Source organism: Xiphias gladius, chromosome 19 (genome assembly GCF_016859285.1).
Source record: "Xiphias gladius isolate SHS-SW01 ecotype Sanya breed wild chromosome 19, ASM1685928v1, whole genome shotgun sequence".
Taxonomy (NCBI): Eukaryota; Metazoa; Chordata; class Actinopteri; order Istiophoriformes; family Xiphiidae; genus Xiphias; species Xiphias gladius.
Genome location: NC_053418.1, coordinates 28,464,182 through 28,486,458, shown reverse-complemented (window position 1 = coordinate 28,486,458; position 22,277 = coordinate 28,464,182). Strand labels below are relative to the sequence as shown.

At 39.3% G+C, this 22,277-nt stretch overlaps 1 protein-coding gene across 4 annotated transcripts in view; it reads right to left on the bottom strand.

The window, feature by feature from the left end:
- fkbp15b (FKBP prolyl isomerase family member 15b) overlaps positions 1–22,277 on the bottom strand; it is a 30,177-nt gene that overhangs the window by 4,296 nt on the left and 3,604 nt on the right. For 2 of the 4 annotated variants that reach the window (XM_040155134.1, XM_040155131.1), the window contains exons 5-26: positions 22,200–22,274; positions 19,101–19,199; positions 18,765–18,914; positions 18,587–18,655; positions 15,328–15,471; positions 14,959–15,113; positions 14,816–14,864; positions 14,593–14,709; positions 12,431–12,515; positions 12,187–12,287; positions 11,997–12,084; positions 11,577–11,686; positions 11,390–11,488; positions 11,125–11,219; positions 10,352–10,454; positions 7,712–7,744; positions 6,803–6,974; positions 5,682–5,818; positions 4,098–4,253; positions 3,710–3,862; positions 2,455–2,568; positions 157–264 (exon numbers count right to left, since the gene is read on the bottom strand). In XM_040155134.1, coding sequence (XP_040011068.1) covers positions 157–264; positions 2,455–2,568; positions 3,710–3,862; positions 4,098–4,253; positions 5,682–5,818; positions 6,803–6,974; positions 7,712–7,744; positions 10,352–10,454; positions 11,125–11,219; positions 11,390–11,488; positions 11,577–11,686; positions 11,997–12,084; positions 12,187–12,287; positions 12,431–12,515; positions 14,593–14,709; positions 14,816–14,864; positions 14,959–15,113; positions 15,328–15,471; positions 18,587–18,655; positions 18,765–18,914; positions 19,101–19,199; positions 22,200–22,274 — 2,412 coding nt within the window. The remainder of the gene's footprint in view (positions 1–156; positions 265–2,454; positions 2,569–3,709; positions 3,863–4,097; positions 4,254–5,681; positions 5,819–6,802; positions 6,975–7,711; positions 7,745–10,351; positions 10,455–11,124; positions 11,220–11,389; positions 11,489–11,576; positions 11,687–11,996; positions 12,085–12,186; positions 12,288–12,430; positions 12,516–14,592; positions 14,710–14,815; positions 14,865–14,958; positions 15,114–15,327; positions 15,472–18,586; positions 18,656–18,764; positions 18,915–19,100; positions 19,200–22,199; positions 22,275–22,277) is intronic. The other 2 variants (XM_040155132.1, XM_040155133.1) reach the window with 2 other exon arrangements.

Sequence of the window (22,277 nt, the reverse complement as noted above, 5' to 3'; positions counted from 1 at the left end):
GAATTAGATACTGGAAACTTTTTTCCATCCATAGATCTCCATTATTTTGATCATTTGTAAAATATGTCATTAATCAAATGTATTTTCTTTCCTAACATTCCAGACTGCCACATAAAGGCTGCTTAGGCATTTCTGTGTATAAAGCACTTAGCCTACCTTAATGGTAGTAACAATCACCCCCAGCACAGCCTGGCCAGTGTAAGATTCATTGAGGTCAAACTCCCCTCGCAGAGAATGAAACACTCCGTTCATCACACGCTTCACCTGCAAGTACACAAAGCTGGCCTCACTTTTATTGCTCAGAAATGATGATTCATGTCACATGCATGCATTGGGCCCAAAATTTTGCCAACAAAAAAAATTTCTACATAAATCAGCAATAAAACTTCAGCACAGGTTATACCTCAACTGTGAGCTATAATAGGCAGCATTAGTCATGTAATAAAATTAATAATCTATTGTTATGCATCCGTCCCCATAAAAAAACAAACAAATTAATTAATACCCTGCCTATAGGAAGTAGTGCTCATAACATAAATAATCTTATGACTCTCTAACTGAAAAAAACATCAGTATTTTATTTTTGAATTGTTTGAATAAAAAATAAGAGCACCCACACAATCCTAATGCAGTGCTATACAACAGAATTTAAATCAATCCTACATTTATGAAGATTCTTCATATTTATTACATCATAATATTCATGTTGTGTTGAGCCTGTGGCAGAAAGGTTTTGATTCAACTCTGCTTATTTTTGAGGCTGTGAGTTGTGGTAGTGTTGTACTAGTTTACATTATAGTGAAAAGCACTAAAAAGGCAGTTGTATGATCTGTCTGAAGACATTTGGCTATATGACTTTAATGACAGATTTTACTGCAGTGTACTGAATTGAATTTGAATGTGCAAGCATTCGTTACTTTTTCTATCCCCCGTGGCTTGGGATTTCCTGTTTCTAGTGGGGAAAAGCAAGCTTGGGACAAAAGAGTGGAAGGGACTAAGGGCTCAGATGGGGTTCACTGACATATGGATGTGATAATGAGCTACTGCTCTATTTTCGTGCCGGTACACAGCTCGAAATACTGTGGCACAATGGTGAACTGGTATTTTCCTGTGGCGTACTGAAGTCATTTCCGTGACTACACTGGTTTGGTATCTTGGTGACTCACCAGTGTGAGGAGAGGCGCAGAAGAGAATTTGGTTACAAGAATCATGTGGCACTTTTCAACTTTGGTAAAAAGAATGAGTGTGTTTTGCACAGTCTTCAACTGCTCAGTGCACTTTTGTTCCATCCAAATCACATATATACAAACCTCCCTAATTTTCACATTATGACGCTATAATTAATTTAATTTAAAATTATAAAATAATTTGCTCGTCTTTCCACTTTTATTTTATGTTTTTCAACCAGCTGACAGCGATCATGTAGACATACAAGTTATGTTCTGATTACAGCATTAATGCCAGACAGACAGAATACATATGGATGAGTGATTCGTACCAGCTCTGTAATCTCCAACAATTAGTAGGTAGTGTGTACTGACAGCCTTTCCTTTAATCTGGTGACTCTGTTAACAGTCATCTGAAGGGAGCAGATATGTGTACCATGTAGAGACTGTTCAAGTAACATTTTATAACGGTATTACCACAAACAAAAGACTGTTATTTTAAAAATCCTAATTTATTCATGGATCATACCAGAATCATGTTCAATCGCAATATGAAGATTAAGCAGGCAGCTATTTCTTTACCAGACTGTCAGCAATATTTTTTTCCATGTGAAACAGACAAATCTAAAGTGAATTAAACATTAAAAATAATTTGAGAAATAAAATAATAAAAAAATACAACATAAAAAAAACTAAGCTGCAGTTTTAATTCTACTTTCACTGTACATATAGCAGTAAAGTGGTCTTTAACAGGAGATGGCTATTGATCATTGTATGACAAATAAATCGGCACACTGTTACACATGAAAAACAAGATGATTGTAAAATCATCAACATGTCCAAAGAGAATTCAAAAGTGAATTCAACTTAAGAGAGACACCATCTGCTTCTGGAAGTGTATTTGAGCTGCTCTATTTATGTTTTGAAATTATATACGTCCCAGACAAATATAGGTTTCCTCTGAGGAAAAACTCTCCACACGGCCATCTGTGATGTATGATAATGCATTCTTTAAGATCCCACCAGTTTCCAATTGCACCACAGATGCATCAGGAAACGGCTGCTCACAAAGATACCAGTGACCAGTCACTGGCGATCTGTGCCATGCTGCCAGGTTCAAGAAAAAAAGCCCACCATGCTTATTCTGTGACTTTAATAATGACAAAGTTACAGTCCACAGGTGGATGATGGAAAAGTGCAGGGGATAATTCTGCTGCACATTGTGCCTCATTTCATTGTTTCTTTTGTGCATCAGTATGTGTCTGTGTGTTCATGTATGACTCCTCACCTCTGCTGCAGTGTCTCCTGGACTCTCCTGCTGTACCAGTTTCTTCTCCAGTTCAGCCGCTCTTCTCTCAAGCTTCTCCCTTCCAGCTGCTCCTTGCTGCTCCAAGGCCGTGTACTTAAAAGAGAAAACAACAGTGACTGTGTATGATAGAGCGTTTGTGTGTGTGTTTCTGCGTATATGTATGGAGGGGTGATAGGGATGTTTTCCTGAGGAATGAATAGGAGTTGTGTATGTAACACGATGTCTTAAAAAATTCCTGTAAAGTGATGTCCCTGATAAATTCATTCCTTGGCAATGATGATCATTTAATCTAATTAGAAGAATAGGCTGACTGATGTCTATTCATTCATCTTACTTTTTCCTGATATATATATCTATATATATATCTATATATATATCTATCTATATATATATCTATCTATATCTATCTATATCTATCTATATATATATATATATATATATATATATATATATATATATATATAAATATAGAGATATATAGAAATATATCTATCTATCTATATCTATAGAAATATATCTATCTATATATATCTATATATAAATCAATCTATCTATATCTATATCTATATCAATCTATCTATATCTATATCTATATCTATATCAATCTATCTATATCTATATCTCTCTCTCTCTCTCTCTCTCTATATATATATCTATATATACACACACACACATACACACACACACACACACACACACAGACACATGCACGCACGCAAACACAATTAAATGTTACGTATCAAAACTAATGTACTAAGCATTAAACTTGGTTGCCATATTGCACTGCCTGCTTCGTGTAATCTTGTTATCTTTTATCCTTGTCAAATATTAAATATATAAAACAAAAACATAAGACTACTCTTATTAAAGAATACACCATTATTAAATAATACTCTTATTAAAGAATACACCATTAAAAAAGGGACACTCCAACTTCATAAGATTGCTGGACTCAGAAGAGATATAGTTCAAAAAGACCGATCAAAATCAATGCAATAGAAGCCAGGACATCATGACTTTTAGTCCCTAGTATGGTTATGTTCTAAAAACAATATATCCTACATTTCCCATAATGTAACCCCAATGATGTCCCCAGGATTACATTATTACGGTGACCAGAATGTGTGAAATTAGACTTCCTCTTCAAGTCAACACCCAGTGAGACAAACTTTAAAATTAAATTGCTTGGACTTGTGTGTGTGCTTTTGTGTTTTATCTTGACTAGGTTGTCTACCTTTTCCTGTAGCTGTGTTAGCTTGTCCTGCAGAGCGTCTCTCTGCTCTGTTAGTTCAACTAGCTCTCTCCTGTGCTGCTCTTTAGCAGAGGCCAACATCTGTTCGCACTTCCCCTTCCAGTCCTCCTCAAGCTCTGCCTGCAGTTGAGACAACTGCAACATATACAGAGTACGTGCCATTAGTGGTCTTACAGTATATAATGCAATGTTAACAATGTACCCATTTGAGATGAACACTTCCATAAAACTTATTAATTGATGCAGAAGATATTTAAGGGAGCTGACAGAGTTTAAAAAGAAGACTGATTACAAGTTATTAAACCATCACATTATCATTCATGTTCCTTGTGTATATTATCTGCTGAACAGCCCTTTCTTTGAATGCAACCTGTTCAGATGCAGCGTTGTCAGTGCTGGTCCTGGCCTTGCGAAGCTGAGCTCGGAGGTTGTCCAACTCCTGCTGGCTGGTCTCGCGGAGCTCTTCCACTTCCTCGTCCCGACACTGGCGATCAGCCTGCCACTTTTTCTTCCTTTCCAAAAGTGTCTTAAAGGGAAGGGAAATATTTTTTCTTCAGAATTTACAGGACAACTATTTTACATGTTTTTAGAATTTTTTGCAAATTTATTAAAAATCACAAACAGAAATCTCTCGTTTACAAAAGTATTCAGATCCTTAATTCAGCACTTTGTAGAAGCCCCTTAGGCAGCAGTTATAGCTTTAAGTCTTCTCGGACCAGCCTGTACAAGCTTCGCAAACCTGGATTTGGGCAGTTTATCCAATTCTTCCTGGCAGATCCTCTCATGCTCAACCAGATTGGATGGGAAGCATCTGTACACTACCATCTTCAGGTCTCTCCACAGATGTTCTACGAGGTTTGGGTCTTTGGCTGGGCCACTCAACGACAGTCAGGGACAGCATTGTCTTGGCTGTATGCTTCAGGTTACTGTCACACTGAAACATGAACCGCTGCCCTAGTCTCAGGCCTCATGCACTCTGGGGAAGGTTTTCTTTAGAACCTCTCTGTATGTGGCTACATCATCCTTTCCTCAAATCTGAATTGTCTCCCTACCCCTGCCCCCACCTCCTGTAAACGTTTCAAACTAAAAGCTCTGTAGCTTTTCAGTCGAAAGAAACCCTTCAGTTCATAACAGGGCTTTTATTGTCAAATATTGTATCCTGTGCGTTACTACAAACTGCAGTTGGCTGAGACGTTAACACATATACACCCACAGTGACTGAAATAGGACAATAATACTTCAGATGAGTAATCCAGAATGACAAAGTGTAGAAAATAGCATGATTTTACTGTTGAATTTATTAAATTAAAGCGGTAGAAAGGTGCATTATGCTTAACTGGCGTGCACATTATAAGACAAGCACCAGTTTATCCACCCTTGTTTTTTCCAAGGTCTGTATTTTGGGGCCAACCTTGATTTGTTCGTGTCAACCACACCCCAAGCCATTATTGTGTACCCAGCTTTTAACTGACTACCGGGTTCTATTTGAAGAAAAATGCAATAGGTGTGTCCCTTTCTAAACTATGTCCAATCAGTTAAGTTTTCCAAATGTGGAAAAGTTCTACACACATCTCAAAGATAATTAAAGGATAATTAAAGCAAAGAGAATGCAACTATCCACAATTTGGTGTCGCAGCAAAGGGTCTCAATAGTTTTTTTTAATAATTTTCAGTTTTTGATTTTTTCTCAATTTGCAAAATTTCTATAAACATGTTTCACTGTGTCATTATGGATTAAGAAAAAATTAAATTTCATCCATTTAAAATTACATCTGCAAGACAGTAAAGTGTGCAAAAAGTGGATGGGTCTGAATACCACTGAAACCACTGGACATATTATCCTTGTTTCCATGGTGACTTCTGTGTGCTGTGATGGTACGTGCATACCCTCAGTAGAGAACCAAAGTCCTGTCCCCCATCACTGACAGAGGGACAAAAACATGCAGTATACTTACTCGTTCTAGGCCCTCTTTATCGGTCTTCAGGTCCTGCAATTCCTCCTCCATGTTGTTGACTCTCTGTTCCATCTCTTTGCGTCTTTGCTTCTCTGAGCGATACTGGGCCTGAGCGCTCTCTGCTGTCTCCTTCAGTTCTGAAACAAAAACACAGCTTTGTTGGATCAGTGTTCTTTGATGCTGACTTGGGCGAAAAACAACTTGAGTTCAGTAGCATGTAAAATCCTTTATTTTCAGCCACTCTTTTGCATTTTATGCTCCATGATCCTGTTTTTTTGTACATGGAGTTACCTTGATTTGATTGTTGATGATTTTACAAAAAAGAGAATTTTTCAGTTTTTCTAATTTATCTTGAGCCACGTACACCATCCTTCTGCCCCAAATAATCAGTAGAGCACCATCTGTGTAATAATCTGCCTCTGAAAATAGTCCTCGACAAATGCACTATTTCCTCTCTTAAAGATTTACATTTTCAGTAATTTTAATTTTTTTTAAGTTTGTTTGTTTTAAAAGAAAAATACTCAGTTATCTTTCCAATCCGTGTTTAACATTGTTAACAAGATGAGAATTAACAAGATTGTTTTAGCTGGCTAACATATTGTAAATCAGGATTCATTAAACCAAATATGAAGAACAGGGCAAAGGGCTGCCCAAATGAGTGTAACTACATACACTCCAGATCCCAGTTTAGTATATTAGTTTGCTTACTAGAGCCTTTTTAGAGGCTTTATGGCCATTTTGGAGGTTTTATTTGTCTTACTGTTGATTTGTATGGCATTTTAATGAGAAATGTTAAAAATACACCATTTATGTCAGTGAGGGTAGACTTAATATTAGAAAGCATCACAGTCTAAAGCCTGCAATATGATTGTAAACACCTCTCTACAACAGTTTCAATAAAAACTGAATATCAGAACCTTCATGAAGGGAGGAGGATTTATCCCAGGGCTGGAGTATTAGCATGCATTCATTTTAGCTAGGTATATCTAAAAATCTGGCAATAGAGTGCAGACACGAGCTACTGGAAACAAGAACTAAAATACTGTCTGAAATTTTCAATTTTAAGATCAAATTCAATTTTTGCAATTTTCTAAATAAATAAAAACTATATCAACACAAACCTTCCAGCTGTGTTTCCAGGGAAGCGATATGTTGGCAGTGGATCTCATTGTCCTGCATCACTGAGCTCAGTTTACTCTGCAGCTCCACAGCCTTCTGCTGGTGAGCTGAAGCTTCCAGCTGCAGCTGAGACAGCCGGGCTGTGGATGAAGCCAGATCCTCCGTCAGACGAACCTGAGGATGACAGAGGAATGGGTGAGAGGAGGAGCTGTACCGGAGGCTGTCTACATTAAAGTAAAGCCCAGGCCACAAACAGACGGTGTAACAGAAGAGTGACAGCCTGGATGAGTGGCTACTGGTGCTAGTGCTGTGAGCAGCGTGACCCTGTGGAAAAAAATGGAGAGTGATGACAGATGATGGTGATGGAAAAATGACAGACAGGAAAAAGAAGAGAAATTTTAGTTAAAATGTCGATGAAGTCTGACATAAAAAGGATTATTCCAGTGACAGCAGTTTGATCTGGGTCAAATAGTAGCTCCACATTTTTGTCATTTTGTGCAGCATGTTTTGAAGTGGTTGGTAATCAGGACAAATCAAATTATCAGATCAGCTGTTTAGTCCCAGAATTTCATCCAAAGTGAATTTGAAATCATTTGCAGAGTCTCTAAATTTACTGGCACTCGCAGGAAGTATCCAGTGACTTGTGAACTGACCATTTGCTGTCTCAGTGACTTATATGTAGTGCCCTCTCTAAATGGACATCACTGCAAAATTATTTTAGGCAGAAAGAGCAGGTTTCTGTTCCTGAGTTTTAAATGTAAGTGACAAATTTCACTGAGGAGCTGTGAAGCTGCTGATTTGAAAATTAACTTTTGGAGCACTTACAGTTTAACTTTGTAATTTTTTTTTCTTATTTTGCAGATACTATTTGACCCCAGTCTGGTAGCAGTACACAGAGAAAACAGGCTCACCTGGCCAGAACCCAGGTCCTGAGGCATTGCATGCTGAGAAGAGAGAGCAGTAAATGCTAGATTTTCCTCAGAGCCACACAGCAGCACAGATAACCAGGCAGAGAGCAATTGGAAAAGAGTGGAGCACTTAGTATTAGCATCAGATTTGTAACAGGAAACAGACAGTACATGATTAAGAAAATGCCAACCCAATCTCCACTGATAATGGTAAATATAAAATGTATCACAGTGTATTTTTGAAGTGACAATTTTAATTATGTAGACTAGAAGGTAAGAGTGGAGGTACTCTAAATCAATAAAAGAACCCTTACTCCTACAGTTTATTTTTAAAAAATTCATAATCACCGAATTGGGAGATTCATGGGTTTCACCAGGACAAAATGTGAAAAAGAAGTTTAAAACATTTTATGGAAACATATGAAATAAAAATTGTAGGACCTTTCTTGTCTGCTTCACTATTCTAAACTACACCTCAGCCTTTTTTATTCTTTTCATTCTGTCTGTCCCCTCTTTGCTTTGTCCCTCTTGCTCTCTTCCCCTTATCCCTAACCACTAACCATCAAGCCCAATAAACTGTAAATTAGGATCACGTTGGCCCAATCGGCCTTCTGAGACTTGAGGGAGAGGGACTTAGAGTCCCAGGGGGCAAGGATGAACACAAATGGCAAATGGACAAAATCAGAAAACAGCCTAACTACATCCAATACACCCATAAAGGCACTAAAACCTATCAGGCACCCTACTACAACTTATACCCCCTCAATACAGCATATCTACTACTTTGCTTTCCTGTTCTTGTCTCTCTATACCCCTCTCCTTTCATGTCTACACAGCTTCCTGACAGGCACACACGCACAAATGCACAAACACACGCCCCTGCTATTCATTCTCATTGTATTATACCCTGACAGAGTAAAGCACTTTATTATTAGGAACCCTTGCATACCTGCTTATTTGTGCAATTATCTAATCAGCCAATCATGTGGCAGCAGTGCAATGCATAAAATCCTGCAGATACAGGTCAGGAGCTTCAGTTGATGTTCACACTATCTCACTATGACATGATTGTTGTTGCCAGATGGGCTGGTTTGAGTATTTCTGAAACTGCTGATCTCCTGGGATTTTCACACATAACAGTCTCTAGAGTTTACTCAGAATGGTGTGAAAATCACACACACACCAAAAAAAAAAAAAAACATTCAATGAGCAGCAGTTCTGTGGACGGAAACACCTTGTTGATGAGAGAGGTCAGAAGACAATGGCCAGACCGGTTGAAGCTGACAGAAAGGCTACAGTAACTCAGATAAACCACTCTTTACAACCATGGTGAGCAGAGAAGCATCTCTGAATGAACAAAGCGTCCAACCCTGAGACAGATAGGCTACAACAGCAGAAGACCACATCGAGTACCACTCCTGTCAGCCAAGAACAGAAACCCAAGGCTGCAATGGGCCTGGTCTCACCAAAACTGCACAGCTGAAGACTTGAAAAACGCATCCTGGGCTGATGAATCTGGATTTGTGCTGAGGCGTGCAGAATTTTGCAGCAGCAGTATGAATCCATGGGCCCAACCTGCTTTGTGTCAACAGTCCAGGCTGCTGCTGGTGGTGTAATGGTGTGGAGAATATTTTCTTGACACACTTTGGGCCCCTTAATACCAACAATCATGATTTGATGGCCACAGCCTATCTGAATATTGTTGCTGACCATGTGCATCACTTTATGGCCACAATTTACCATCTTCTAATGGCTACTTCCAGCCTGATAATGCTCCATGTCACATAGCAAAAGTCGTCTCAAAGTGGTCTCGTGAACATGACATTGAATTCAGTGTACTTCAGTGGCCTCCCCAGTCACCAGATCTGAATCCAATAAAATCCCTTCAGGATTTGGTAGAATGGGAAATTGGCAGCATGAATGTGCATCTGACAAATCTGCAGAACAGATGTGATGCACGATAATGTCAACATGGACCAGAACCTCAAAGGAATATTTCCAAAATTTTGTGAAATCCATGCCATGAAGAACTGAGGTTGTTTTGAAAGCAAAGGGAGGCCCAACCCAGTATTAAATGTGGTGTTCCTAATGAAGTGCTCAGTGAGTGTATGTGTCACTGTACATGTTTTGAATTGTAATATTTATCAGTGCTCACCTGTTGTACTGTGTTTCACCAATAAAAAAAATAAGGATGAAGATCATTTCACAGTTGTAAAATAAACATGTCAATGCTCTCTTTTGGACAAACTATCCAATGGAGACACTTTTTCTAAACTACATCAAACATATCTTTGCCATCTACTGTATACTTTGTCTCTTATCTAACATTCATTCTAATATGGATATCTTTGTGATAAACTACAAATTAGCCCTTACTCCTGGTCCCATGAATATATCTGGTAGGCTCTACTTAAATGTTGGATGACAGTGATAAGATGCATATTCCTCCATGATTTGTGAAAAAAACACTCCTATTGTCTTAAGGTAAATTCACAATACTCTGGTGTATGTGATGATTTGGGTCCATCACAAACTACTATCTTCTAACAGTGCCGTCTGTCAGCACTGCTTGTTATACTGGGAACACACAATTAATCTAGAGAATTAGTTGTTCCCTTTTCAGTACTACAGCCAAACACTCACCTTATCCTGCTCAGCCTGTAGTAGTCTGGTCTGGCTCTGTTCACTGGATGACTTAAGGGAGTCGTTTCTCTTTTCCAACAGTAGGTTACTCTGCTCCATGTGCCTGGACAACCACAGCACTACCAAATTACATCTACCTCAAACAAATATAGACTGAAAACTTTCCTTATACTTGCTTTCAGCTAGATGATCAGTTTGGTCTATTGTCAGTGTTAGGATCAAATCAAAGTATGACACTGTGAAAGATATTGACAAATAATTTCTTTTCAGTCTTGTCAATATACTGTATCCCCCACACTTGCCCATCATTTTTTAAATGATAATGTGTAAAATCACATAGTGGCCTGTACAAGTCACTTTAAGTACATAAAGTACACAAAAATGACATTTAAATTTTTTTTTATTTATTTAAACAATGGTTTTAATCCACTAATTTCAGTTCACACCGCAGCAAGGTAGGACCACAAAAGAGTTTTTCAAAAGGACATTGTACGAGAAAATGCCTGTTTAAAAGAAAAAACACATCTCACATATAAAATACAAAGGCATTTTGGAATGTGATCCTTATTTTATCTTTATAACCATTTTAAACAAAACAAAATAATAACATTAATCACCGCATGGTGGTGGTAAACGTGAAAGCTCCACATTATCATGACAGACAGGTCATACACATTTCTATCCCAAGTGACACGCATGGAAACACTGGCAAGAGATTATGTTCTGGTCTTCTGTCAGCCACGATTGTGACTTTTTGACATTTTTTGACTCACCTCTGGTTCTGGTTGATGAGATCCCCGATCTTACGGTTTTGCTCCTCAATGCGAGAGCTTTTTTCAAAGACTTCCTTTTTTAAACATTCATTTTCCTAAAAACAAAATAGGAGTTTTCAGAACACTGTTTGATTCCTGACCCAGTACACTGAAAGATGTAATTAGACAATCAATAAAGACAACTGTGTTATAAAAAGAGTTGAGGAAAAAGCACAAGTATAAGAGTCTCCAAAAACACAAGATGCACTACTATTCAGGTGTGTACCTGCACAATTCTTTGGATGTTGTGCATGATCATGGAGGTTTCCATCGACATACTAGACACATCCGTGGAATGACTTCCCTGCCTTTGAAGGTCATCTATCTGTTAAAGTTAAATAAGACAAGACTACGTGTATGTCCTTTCTGTTAAAGATGTTCAATGAACATATTCTTGTACATACAAATGATACCTTTGTGGCCAGTTGATCCACTTTATCTGCTACTTTTCCAACAGCTAACCGGATTTCTGTGTTGTGTTGACGTGCCTCAGTCATCAAGAAGGAAGTTACATCACTAGAGCCTGGAGAAAACAACAGAATCATAACTATAACAGGCTTTGTGAGTTGCAACAGTTACACCACTTAAATCGAACATAATAATATTAAACAGCTGCAAGAGAGTTTTAACTATTGAGGCTTCTGTTGCAGAAGAACCTCTATCATGAAATGGTAAAATGGCCCTAAACTTTAAGGTACATAAGCTGTGTCAAGACCTTAGGCTCCAATTCACAAACTGTTTTACCAAGAGCTCTATACAACCTTCTACATAAACCTAACACTCTTCTGGTTTGATCATAATGGCTTCACTGTAAATAAACTGAACGCTCTTACCCATATAAGGGACAGTTTGTGCAGGGTAGACCTGGCCAACAGGCTGCAGCAGAGACGGAGCCAAAGAGGTCTGTGTGTAGGAGTAAGGCTATGAAGCAACATAATGCACTGATATTACCAGATTTGTTTTTCTTGGGTTATGTACTTACTGATGATAGATTAGTAAAAAAAAAATGTGGTGAAATCTCACCTGAAAGGCATGGCTGCTCCCTGGTAGCCCAGGCTGTGGGGCTACAGTTGTCATAACAGGAAGTAAGGTAGAGGGTGGAGCAGTGTGTGGATGAGGATGTACTGCAGAAAGACCAACAGAATTTAACAGATCAAATTTAGGGAATTTACCAAGAAACATAATGTAAATCATCATGAGAAATTGTGTCCTTTCTAATCCTGAGATGCGGGAAGAATGCATATATGAGGAGGGAGAAGACGCTAACCGTATGCTGAAGCTGGAGCAGCAGTGGAGATCTGCACAGGAGATGAAGCTACAGGCCGATCCTTCACTCTACTACCACTGGTGTCCTGGAGATTAACACATAGTGGCAGAAACTCAGTAACACCAGATGTGGCAGATAGTCATTTTATGGAGGCCTTCCAGAAGTTTTGTATGATGTTTCCAAGCTGGGGCATTTGTGAGAGAAACGTTTTTTTAAATGGTCAAAAATTAGTGTGATAGAGGCCGAGAGAGTCTGACTTTAAGCCAATTAAGTATCAGTCAAGCTTCAAAAATACTGAATCCTACATTTCCCATAATGTAAATCAAAAACATCTTCCATTAGACTCTGCCTATCTAATACATGACCACCTCTTTCAAACTCCAAATGCCCAGTTTGGGAAGCATGCTATTAATGAATTAATTTACAACTTCCAAGCCCAAGCATAGACTGCTTAAGTGAGGTCGCTTGAGTAATTTTCTCAGACTTGACAAAGCTCCTTCAGAGTCACAAAAATACAACACTTTTCCCCATGACTTGTAAACTGACTTTGACATGTAAAACCTTTAAGAAAATTCAGTAGATACATTTCTACAAACTTTAAATAAATACTTAAATTTTTTGGATACTGTTATCAGCAAAAATAAGGAAACTCAAAAAAAGTTCTAAAAATTGGCATAAAAGTTGTATCTTGCAACTTTTAAAAGTTTTCTTCACAGAAGAAATTTTTACATGTTACGGTAAGAAAAGTAAATACCTATAAAAAAATATAATGAACGATGGCTGAATTCCATTTAGATTCTTTAGTTTCTGGGTCCTGCTATTGTACATGCTGGCTCACTATTATGGCTTACTGGGACACAATAGAACAGAGCTAACACCTATGTTTTTCTTACAATGACAAGTCAAAATGTCTGCTGGGAAAAAGGTCTATTAATGCTTAGTGGCTGTGCTGAAACTATTAGTCCATTAATAAAATAGCACTTTAACAAAATGTGCATCACTGACAATTATGATCATCAATTCATAATTCATAATAATCCAGTAAAAATATCAAACATTTACTAGTTAAAGCTTCTACATGTCAGCATTTATCTCTGTCATATCATTGTAAGTTGAATAACTTTTTTTTTTTTTTTAAATGACATGAAATCTCATTAGGCTTTTAACTTGTTGAGGGCAGTCATCATATTTTTGACATTTTATATACAACTTAGTGAACTGAATAACTGAAAAATAATTAACAGATTAATCATCCATTTAACACTTGCTTAGTTGGAGCCCTGTTTGAAGCATGTATTGCTCTTGTAAAGGAGTACAGTAAATATCTTTAAGTGCCATACCAAAAAGACGTTTTAATTTAGTAATTTTTTGCAGGTTTTCATGTCAGCAGATTTAAAACTCAAATTCATTTCAAATTGAAAGTGGTCCTTTTATGCAATATTCAGACATTCTGTCGCCAAACGTTATCAGGTGATTCTCGGATACTTATTTTCCCTTTACTGAGCAATTCCTCAAGTGATGCAGGTGATGGGCTCAGCTGATCTTTGCCATGCTGAATGATTAAATACTACAACCTTCTTTTATCTTTGAGCTTTTGTCCAAATGTAAGCTAAGGTTTTGATGTTTCTCATCATGTTTTTTTTAAGACATGTATGAGACAGACAGATATGGGTTTCTATGTCAGGCTTACAAAAAACCTAAAGCAAATTCAAGATTTTGAGTGCTATTTTTCTTGATAACAAATCCCATATAAACACCCAAACCAAAAATATGTTAGTCTTTCAACATTTTCTGACTTCCCTACCCTGTCTGTGTCCCAAAATTTATTGATTCTTACTGAAGCAATAAATCTTAAAAGTGGCTCACAAATGTATGGTTTCATTTTTAAAAAAGGTTTAATAATTCCCTAAAATTAAAATGTTACACAAAAAGGATTAAATAGTGCATTTGTTGAAACTATTTTCAGCATTGGATTAACATGATATATACTGACAGGTAAAGAATTAAAGGAAAAACCTGAAAAATGAGTGGAGAAAAAGGATGACAATGCCCCAATCCATAGGCCACGAGGGATTTGATGAGTACGAAAATGATGTGAATCATTTGCTATGGCCTTCACAGTCACCAGATCACATACAAAACCTCCTTCACATGATTCCCACCTCAAGCTCAGAGTCACTGGATTCAGGCTGGCTGGCCACTCCTGTCAGAAAGGGCAACATGGGCTGGCCCATCTTTGCCATGCGGGAGATCAGCTTGGCTTTAGTGGCATCTGGATTCTGAATTTTGAAAAGAAAAGAACAGGCAACACAGCTGCAAAATTACTGAATACATATATTAACAAAATGCTTCATTAAGAAGAAAAAAAGCAGTGAGGGTACTTACTGCCAGCTGTTCACTGAGAGAGTTTGATTTTGCACGAAGTGGTGGTTCCCTGAAAAAAAGGAAAGATCAGAGACAAATCAGGTTAAGTGACAAAAGAGTTAAGGATAATGCAGTTAACTATTTCCTAAGGCTTAAATTTTTACACTGGTCTGCCTGGCCCTGGGACAGTCATCTGTACTGCAGGCTCTGGGGTCAGATTCTCCACACTTGGTCCTGGGGAAGGAGCAGGGGAGGGAGCAGCAGAGTCTCTGGAGCTGGCACTGGCCCGATCAGAGATACTGTCCTTGGAAAACTTCACCTAAAGCACAAAACAAGTAGAATAAGCTTCAACTGACACCTCACCAACATTATAAGAAAGTAGGAGTAACAAGGTCAGTCAGAATTTACAGCTCCTTATACAAAGACATAACTTAAGTATTCAGGTGACATTAGAATGATTAGGTATGTTAGAGAAGATAAACTACAACAGCAGATGAGGGAGTGAAGTAAAAAAATTGTTCAGTGGGTGTTACCCGCCGAAGTTCTGCTTCAAAAATAAGAGTGCTGTTAGCCGGGATGCGGTCGGGGACTCCCTTGGATCCGTAAGCTAGGTTGGGCGGGATGACAATGAGACGACGTCCTGCCTTCATCATCCCCAGCATCCCTTCCTCCCAGCCCTGCTCACACAGAGAAGGACAGGCAGAGGGATAATGAGGTAAAAACATGATAATAATATGATGATGATTAACATGATGAAGTAACAGTTTAGGTTGGTCATTTGAGGCTATGTTAGTTCATTTAAAAACCCAGTGGTACCCTGTTATTAATTTTTAGAAGAGTAAATATGCTAAGAAAGCAAACAAATGAAGCCAACCATGAAATATTGACTTTATATGCATTTTTAACCTTTATTTCAATTTACTCATTTAGACAAGCCACACAGTTTGCCTCTGTACAACCCAGACTTACTTACCTTTCAATTTCAAAGGATGTAATTATTGTGAGAGGTAGTAACATCTGATATAACTTCAGTATAACTTGATAAACACTGAAACCATCCATCCAGCCTTCCATCAATCCATTTTCTGCCACTTATCCAAAGTTGGGTTGCGATGGCAGCAGGCTCAGCAAGGCATCCAAGACGTTACTCTCCACAGCAATGTTTTCTAGCTCCTCCTTGGGGATCTAGAGGTGTTCCCAGACCAAATAAGATATATAATCTCTCCAGTGAGTTCTGGGTTTACCCCAGAGTCTCCTACCAGCTGGATGTGCAGGAACACTTCCAATGGAAGGCACCTAGAAAGCATCCTAATCAGATGTCCGAACTACCTCAAATGGTTCCCTTTGATGTGAAGGAGCAGCCGCTCTACTCCAAGCTCCCCAAGGATGTCAGACTTTCTTACCCTATATGTAAGGCTGAGCCCAAACACCCATAAAGGAAATTCACTTAAGCTGCTTGCATCCACGGTCTCATGAAAATAGGGGAAGGTCAGAACGTAGATCGACTGGTAAATCAAAAGCTTAGTCTCTCGGCTCAGCTCCCTCTTCACAACGGTCCAGTAAAACACCCAGTTAACTGCTGACATCCGCCTGTCAATCTCCCACTCCATCCTACCCTCATACATGAACTCCGTCCAAAACCTGAAGGGAGCAATCCACTGTTTTCCAGCAATGAACCATGGCCTCACACTTGGAGGTGCTGACTGAGATCCCCAAGGGACCCGGTCGTAGGCCGTCTCCAAGTCAGCAAAGCACATGTAGACTGGATGGGCAAAATCCCATGACCCCTAAACTAGCCTTGCAAGGGTACAGAGTTGGTGACAGTGTTCCACGGCCTGGACAAAATCCGCATTGCTCTGACAGACACTCCCAGTTCACCCTCACTACACATTTGGGTTTGCCGGGTCTGTCCAGCTGCCTCCCCCCACCATCAGATCCAACTCACGGCCACGTGGTGATCAGTAAACACCTCTGCTTCTCACTTTACCCGAGTGTCCAGGACCTACAGCCACAGATCGGGTACAACCACAAAGTCGATCATTGATTTTAGGTCTACGGTGTTCTGTTACCAAGTACACTTAAGAATCACTTTATGCTCGAACATGGTGTTTCTTATGGCCAATCCCTGGCTAGCACAGAAGTCCAACAAAAAAAAACACCCCTCTGGTTCAGATCAGGCAAGCTGTTCCTCCCAGTCACCCTCCTCCAGGTTTCTCCATTGTCGCCCACATGAGAATTGAAGTCCTCCAGAAGTAAAGAGCCCCTAGGTGGTGCTCTTTTCAAGACCGCACCCACAAACTACAAGAAGGTCGGATACTCCGAACTGCTGTTAGGTGCATAAGCACAAACAACAGTCGGAGCCTCACTCTTAGCGATTTGCAGTTGCATTGACGCCCGACCCAGCCTGCTGCCTGGCTCACATTGCACCCTAACCCAATGCCTACCCCTGCAGGTGATGAACCCACAGGATGATGGCTCAGTGTAATTCCTTCGGGCTGTGCCCGACCAGGCCCCATGGGCCAAAGCCCAATCACCAGATGCTCGCCGGTGGGCTCCCCTCCCAGGTTTGGCTGCAGAAACGTGCTCCGGTTTCCCTAATCCGGGCAAGGTGACACAGCTCAGATGTTTGCCCTTCATCTGGTCCTCGTGAATTGCTCTTAGTCTGGCCTCTCCCCTGGGACTAATTTGCCTTGGGAGACCCTACCAGGGGCTAATGCCCCCAGCAACACAGCTCCCAGGATCACTAAGACACACAAACCCCTCCGCCACGTTAAGGTGGCGATTCTCTGAAATATGATGCCAAAAAGTTCAAAAGAACATGTCAGCAGAACTAGAGTTTCGAATGGGACTTCCGCTTCATAAAACTTACCGAGGACACTTCTGTCACCTCATGTTTGAGAAAAAATTAATTTTTCTACATTTTTTTCTTTTATTTTTTAATTTAATTTCTTTTTTATAAAAATGAAAATATATACACAATGAAGACACAACTAGAATACAGTACAAAGCTGCAGAAAAATTAGGAATAATATCCAAACAACTTAAGTAAGGCATTTCCTTCTGCCCTCGCTACACAAATAACAGATAGTTAAAAGAGGCCTGAAGAAAAGAAATAAATGTGTGATAATAAGCCCTGTTGAGTGGTCGCATAGGTGGCCAAAAAAATTACTCTCTTTGTCAAAAATAATTTATGTTAGGCAAAATGAGTCCACTGATCTAAAAATGACTCATTCTTCCCAGTGATCCCAGTCATTTACTGTAGCTAAAATGTTTTTAAATTATTTTTTAGGCTGAACCCCAGTTAATTTATACAATTTTCTTAACAACTTAAGATGTTGCAGAGCAAAATTAACAAACATAAACATTATTAATGATTTCTCAAATTTCAATTGCTTGTCCTCATTATTACTACCACTGTGTTTAGAAATGACAAATATTGCAATATTTGATTTCAGCACCACTCAGTCCTAATGGAATATGTGTACCACCTGAGAGATCATGTTTTCATGGGGAAAAGTGAACGTTTTGGTGGTAAAGTACAATTTTTGGAAAATATTTTGATATACAAACATGCATAAGTCATAAAATTCAATAATCCAAGAAAAAAAATGGGGTACCCCTAGATAAAAAAGATGCAAATAGATTGAAATGAAATGTAGTACTAAAAAGTAGCAGAGGAAAAACAGAAGAAAATAAGTCAGTGAATAAAAAATGATAGTGATTGTTTTAAAAAGGTGTTTTTGTTGGGATCTAACTCAGGCTGCTTTTCTTATTCTGTGCATATTGACTCACTTTGATCACTTTTCCAGTTCCAAGTTTCAATCGTAGCAACTTGTCTTTGTTCTGGTTGGAGTCAAACATCTGAAATGATATTTGAGATGCAATGAGTTGTGTGCCATGTCTAGAAAAAGTCACAGGAACTGGAGAAAAAAATGATGAAATTGATTGAATAATGGTGGAAGTGTGTGACCTGGCCAATGGTATGGTTCTGCAGGAGCCAGCCTATGTACACCACCTCCAGAGAGTCTCCATTCTCCACCCCCTGGCCCTCCCCAAGACTCAGATCCTGAACCACCACAGCATCTAAGGAAGCTGCGCTGTTCGCTTTTGCCAAACATACCTGATGCACATAAAAGGAAATAAGTTATCATCTGATAAGCAACATAACTCATCAAATTCGGTCAAACCTTGACACCGATCTAGGTAGGACTGATAAAGAGGTTTTGACAAGCTTGTTCGCTTACTCACTCTGTTGGTCAAACAATAATCAAAATCTTAGTTGTAGGTCTCCTCATGTGTCACTCACCTCTTTGCAGAAGTGGGATGAAACTTTCTCTGATTCAAACATCAGGGACCAGTTCTGCCTCTGGTCATCATAAAAAGTGCAGTAATTGTTTGGTTGTACCTGCAGGAAAGACAGAACATGTGGTCAGGAACACAATAGACAAGACGAGGAACACTTACGCTCATGGTAAATCATTTTTCACCAGCGATCTGCTAATTTACACAGCAACTTGCTCTTAAGTCTACAAGTTATAATTTCTATGGGGGAATCTGTAGTGTCATGACCTTTGATATCCTGTTCCTGTTTACAACACAAGGAACACAGGAAAAGGAACACAGTGACAGATTGATATTATGTCTAGAGTGTGGCCCAGACTTTGTAAATGTTTAATTGTAATCAACTGATATATTTCAAAAAGTATTTAGAAATTTGACAAAGAAAAAATTTGTATTTAATTAAGGTTTTATTTCATATTTTGATAATACCTTGCAGAGCTGGGACTGACATAATACTGAGAGACTTGAAGCAATGGGAAGAAAACCTCCACAATGTTAATGATGAAGATATTTGGGAAGAAGGTATTCAGGCGGCTTGTTCCTTTTATATTTACAATATACAGTTTTTTTACAACATACAAAATAGGATATTACATACACAGCACAAAAAACTTTATAGTATAAACACAACTGATCCCAGTAGATCCCCCTTGTGTACACAAACAGTTGGAACTTACATTTACAGTGGCAAGAAATAGCATATGAACCCTTCTGACCTTCCCTTCACTTCCCTGTTGTTTCCCTACTGTCTGTGGATTGCTAGTATGGGAGGAAAATTGACTTAGGATCAAATGTTCTACTTACAACCACGAAAAGCAAACAAGCTAAGCAACTAAACTAAGTGACATGTTCTGTCAGTCTCCTCCACTTAGTTTCAGTAGGCTACTATAGACAGTGCCGCAGCCACACACACACACACACACACACACACACACACACACACACAGACACACACACACAGACACACACACACAGACACACACACACAGACACACAAATTTAGCTCATCAGCACAAATGTCCACTTGCTTAGCTGTGGGGCTTAGAGTAATCATATGCAAAAATTTGTAGACACCAAAAGCATTACTCCACTTGCCAGCATACAGCGCATCTACCGGTATATGTGACAAAGTAGGTGCAGACAGTTTATGAGCGATCCACATGTTTGCATCGGGGTGTTGTGAGTTAAATATCCCAGTGCAATTGGGGTGGTGGGCGCAAACATCAACCTGATTATTCTGGGGATTCGTGACTGGAAAAGATTGAAAACCACTGCTGAAAGATACCGTGATAAACTTGGGAATTCATTTTCCTCTCGATGATGGTGAGCTGTCCAGGCCCAGAGGCAGCAAAGCAGGAACAAATCATGATGCTCCCTCCACTGTACTTCAATGTTTGGATGCTGTTTTCATGTTGGTATGCAGAGCCCCTTTTACTCCATACGTAGTGCTGCATGTTCTACACTTCAACCATAGTTTCATTAGTCTACAAAACATTTTCCCAGTAGTGTTGTGAAGTATCCAGCTGCTCTCTGGCAAACTTCAAGAGCACACTAATATTTTTTTGGAGAGCAGTAGCTTCCTCTCTGGTGTCCTGCCATGGACACCCTGCACCATGACATGCGGATGGTAGGACTCATGAACAGAGATGTTCCTTTTTTAGCTCACTGATCATTCTATGTTGTGCCTTTGGAGCCATCTTACATGGCTATACCTACGGCATAGCCATGTACCTTCATTCACCTCTGTCTGAGGTACACACACAGTGGCATAGAGTATGAATGTTCACAACGGCATAGGCCACTTGTGTAGGCTACGTCGAGTCTCTGCGTCGATCCTACTCAGAAGTGTAAAATACGCTTAAGCCACTCCTGCGTTGTTTTGCCTGTACATTTAGGGTAATTGTCCTGTTGGAGGGCAAACCGTCGCCCCAGGCTGAGGTCCTGAATGCTCCGGACCAGGTTTTAATTAAGGATATCTCTGTACTGTGCTCCATTCAACTTTCCTTCAACCCTGACCAGTCTCACTGTCCCTGCAGTTGAAAAACACCCCCACAGCATGATGCTGCCACCACCATGCTAAACTGCTGGGATGGGTTGGGCAGGTGATGAGTGGTGCCTGGTTTCCTACAGACATAACGCTTAGAATTGAGGCCAAACAGTTCAACCTTGGTTTCCTCAGACCAGAGAATCTTGTTTCTCACAGTCTGAGAGTCGTTTTGAGGCTTTTTTGCAAACTTCAAGTGGCTTTCATGTGACTTTCACTGAGGAGAAGCTTTTTTTGGTAGCCTTCCCCAGATCTGTGCTTTGAAACAATAATCCTGTCTCTTAAGCTCTGCAGGCAATTCCTTCGACCTCATGTCTTGATATGTCTGTGATATGCATTGTCAGCTGTGAGACCTTATACACACACACACACACACACACACACACACACACACACACACACACACACAGGTGTGTGACCTCCCAAATCATGTCCAATCAATGGAATTTACCACAGGTGGACTCCAGTCAAGGTGTGGAAACAATTCAAAGATGATCGAGAGAAACAGACGGCACCTGAGCTAAATTTCAAGTGTCAAAGCACAGGGTCTGAATACTTATATCAATGTGATATTTCAGTTTTTCCTATTTAATAAATAAATTTCAAAATCCAGTTTTGACTTTGTCATTATGAGGTATTGAGTGTACATCGATGGGGGAAAAATGAATTTAAACCAGGCTGCAACATAACAAAAGGTTAAAAAAGTGAAGGCGTCTCGCTACTTTCTGAATGCACTGTATTTCTTAAATATCAGTGGCTCTCCTAATGTACTGTATATTAACAGCATTACTCTAAATTATTTATTTATACCAATTTAAAAAACAGAGCATGTGACAAAACTTTGAACTTTCCACAGCTAGGAACCATTTTCAGACCTGTAAATGATCCAAATGCATTTCCATACATTGTTAAAATTCCCAAACATATGCAAGACCACTCAGTGAAGCCTGATGATTCATTTGATGCAGCAGATTATATGTTTGTCCATACTTATTCAATATTCTTTATGTCTCTACTCACTGTGAAAACAAAGCCCATATGAATTTTGGCAGTGGTCACTTGTTTCTGTTGGCTCAAGTACAGAAGCAGCTTGTACTG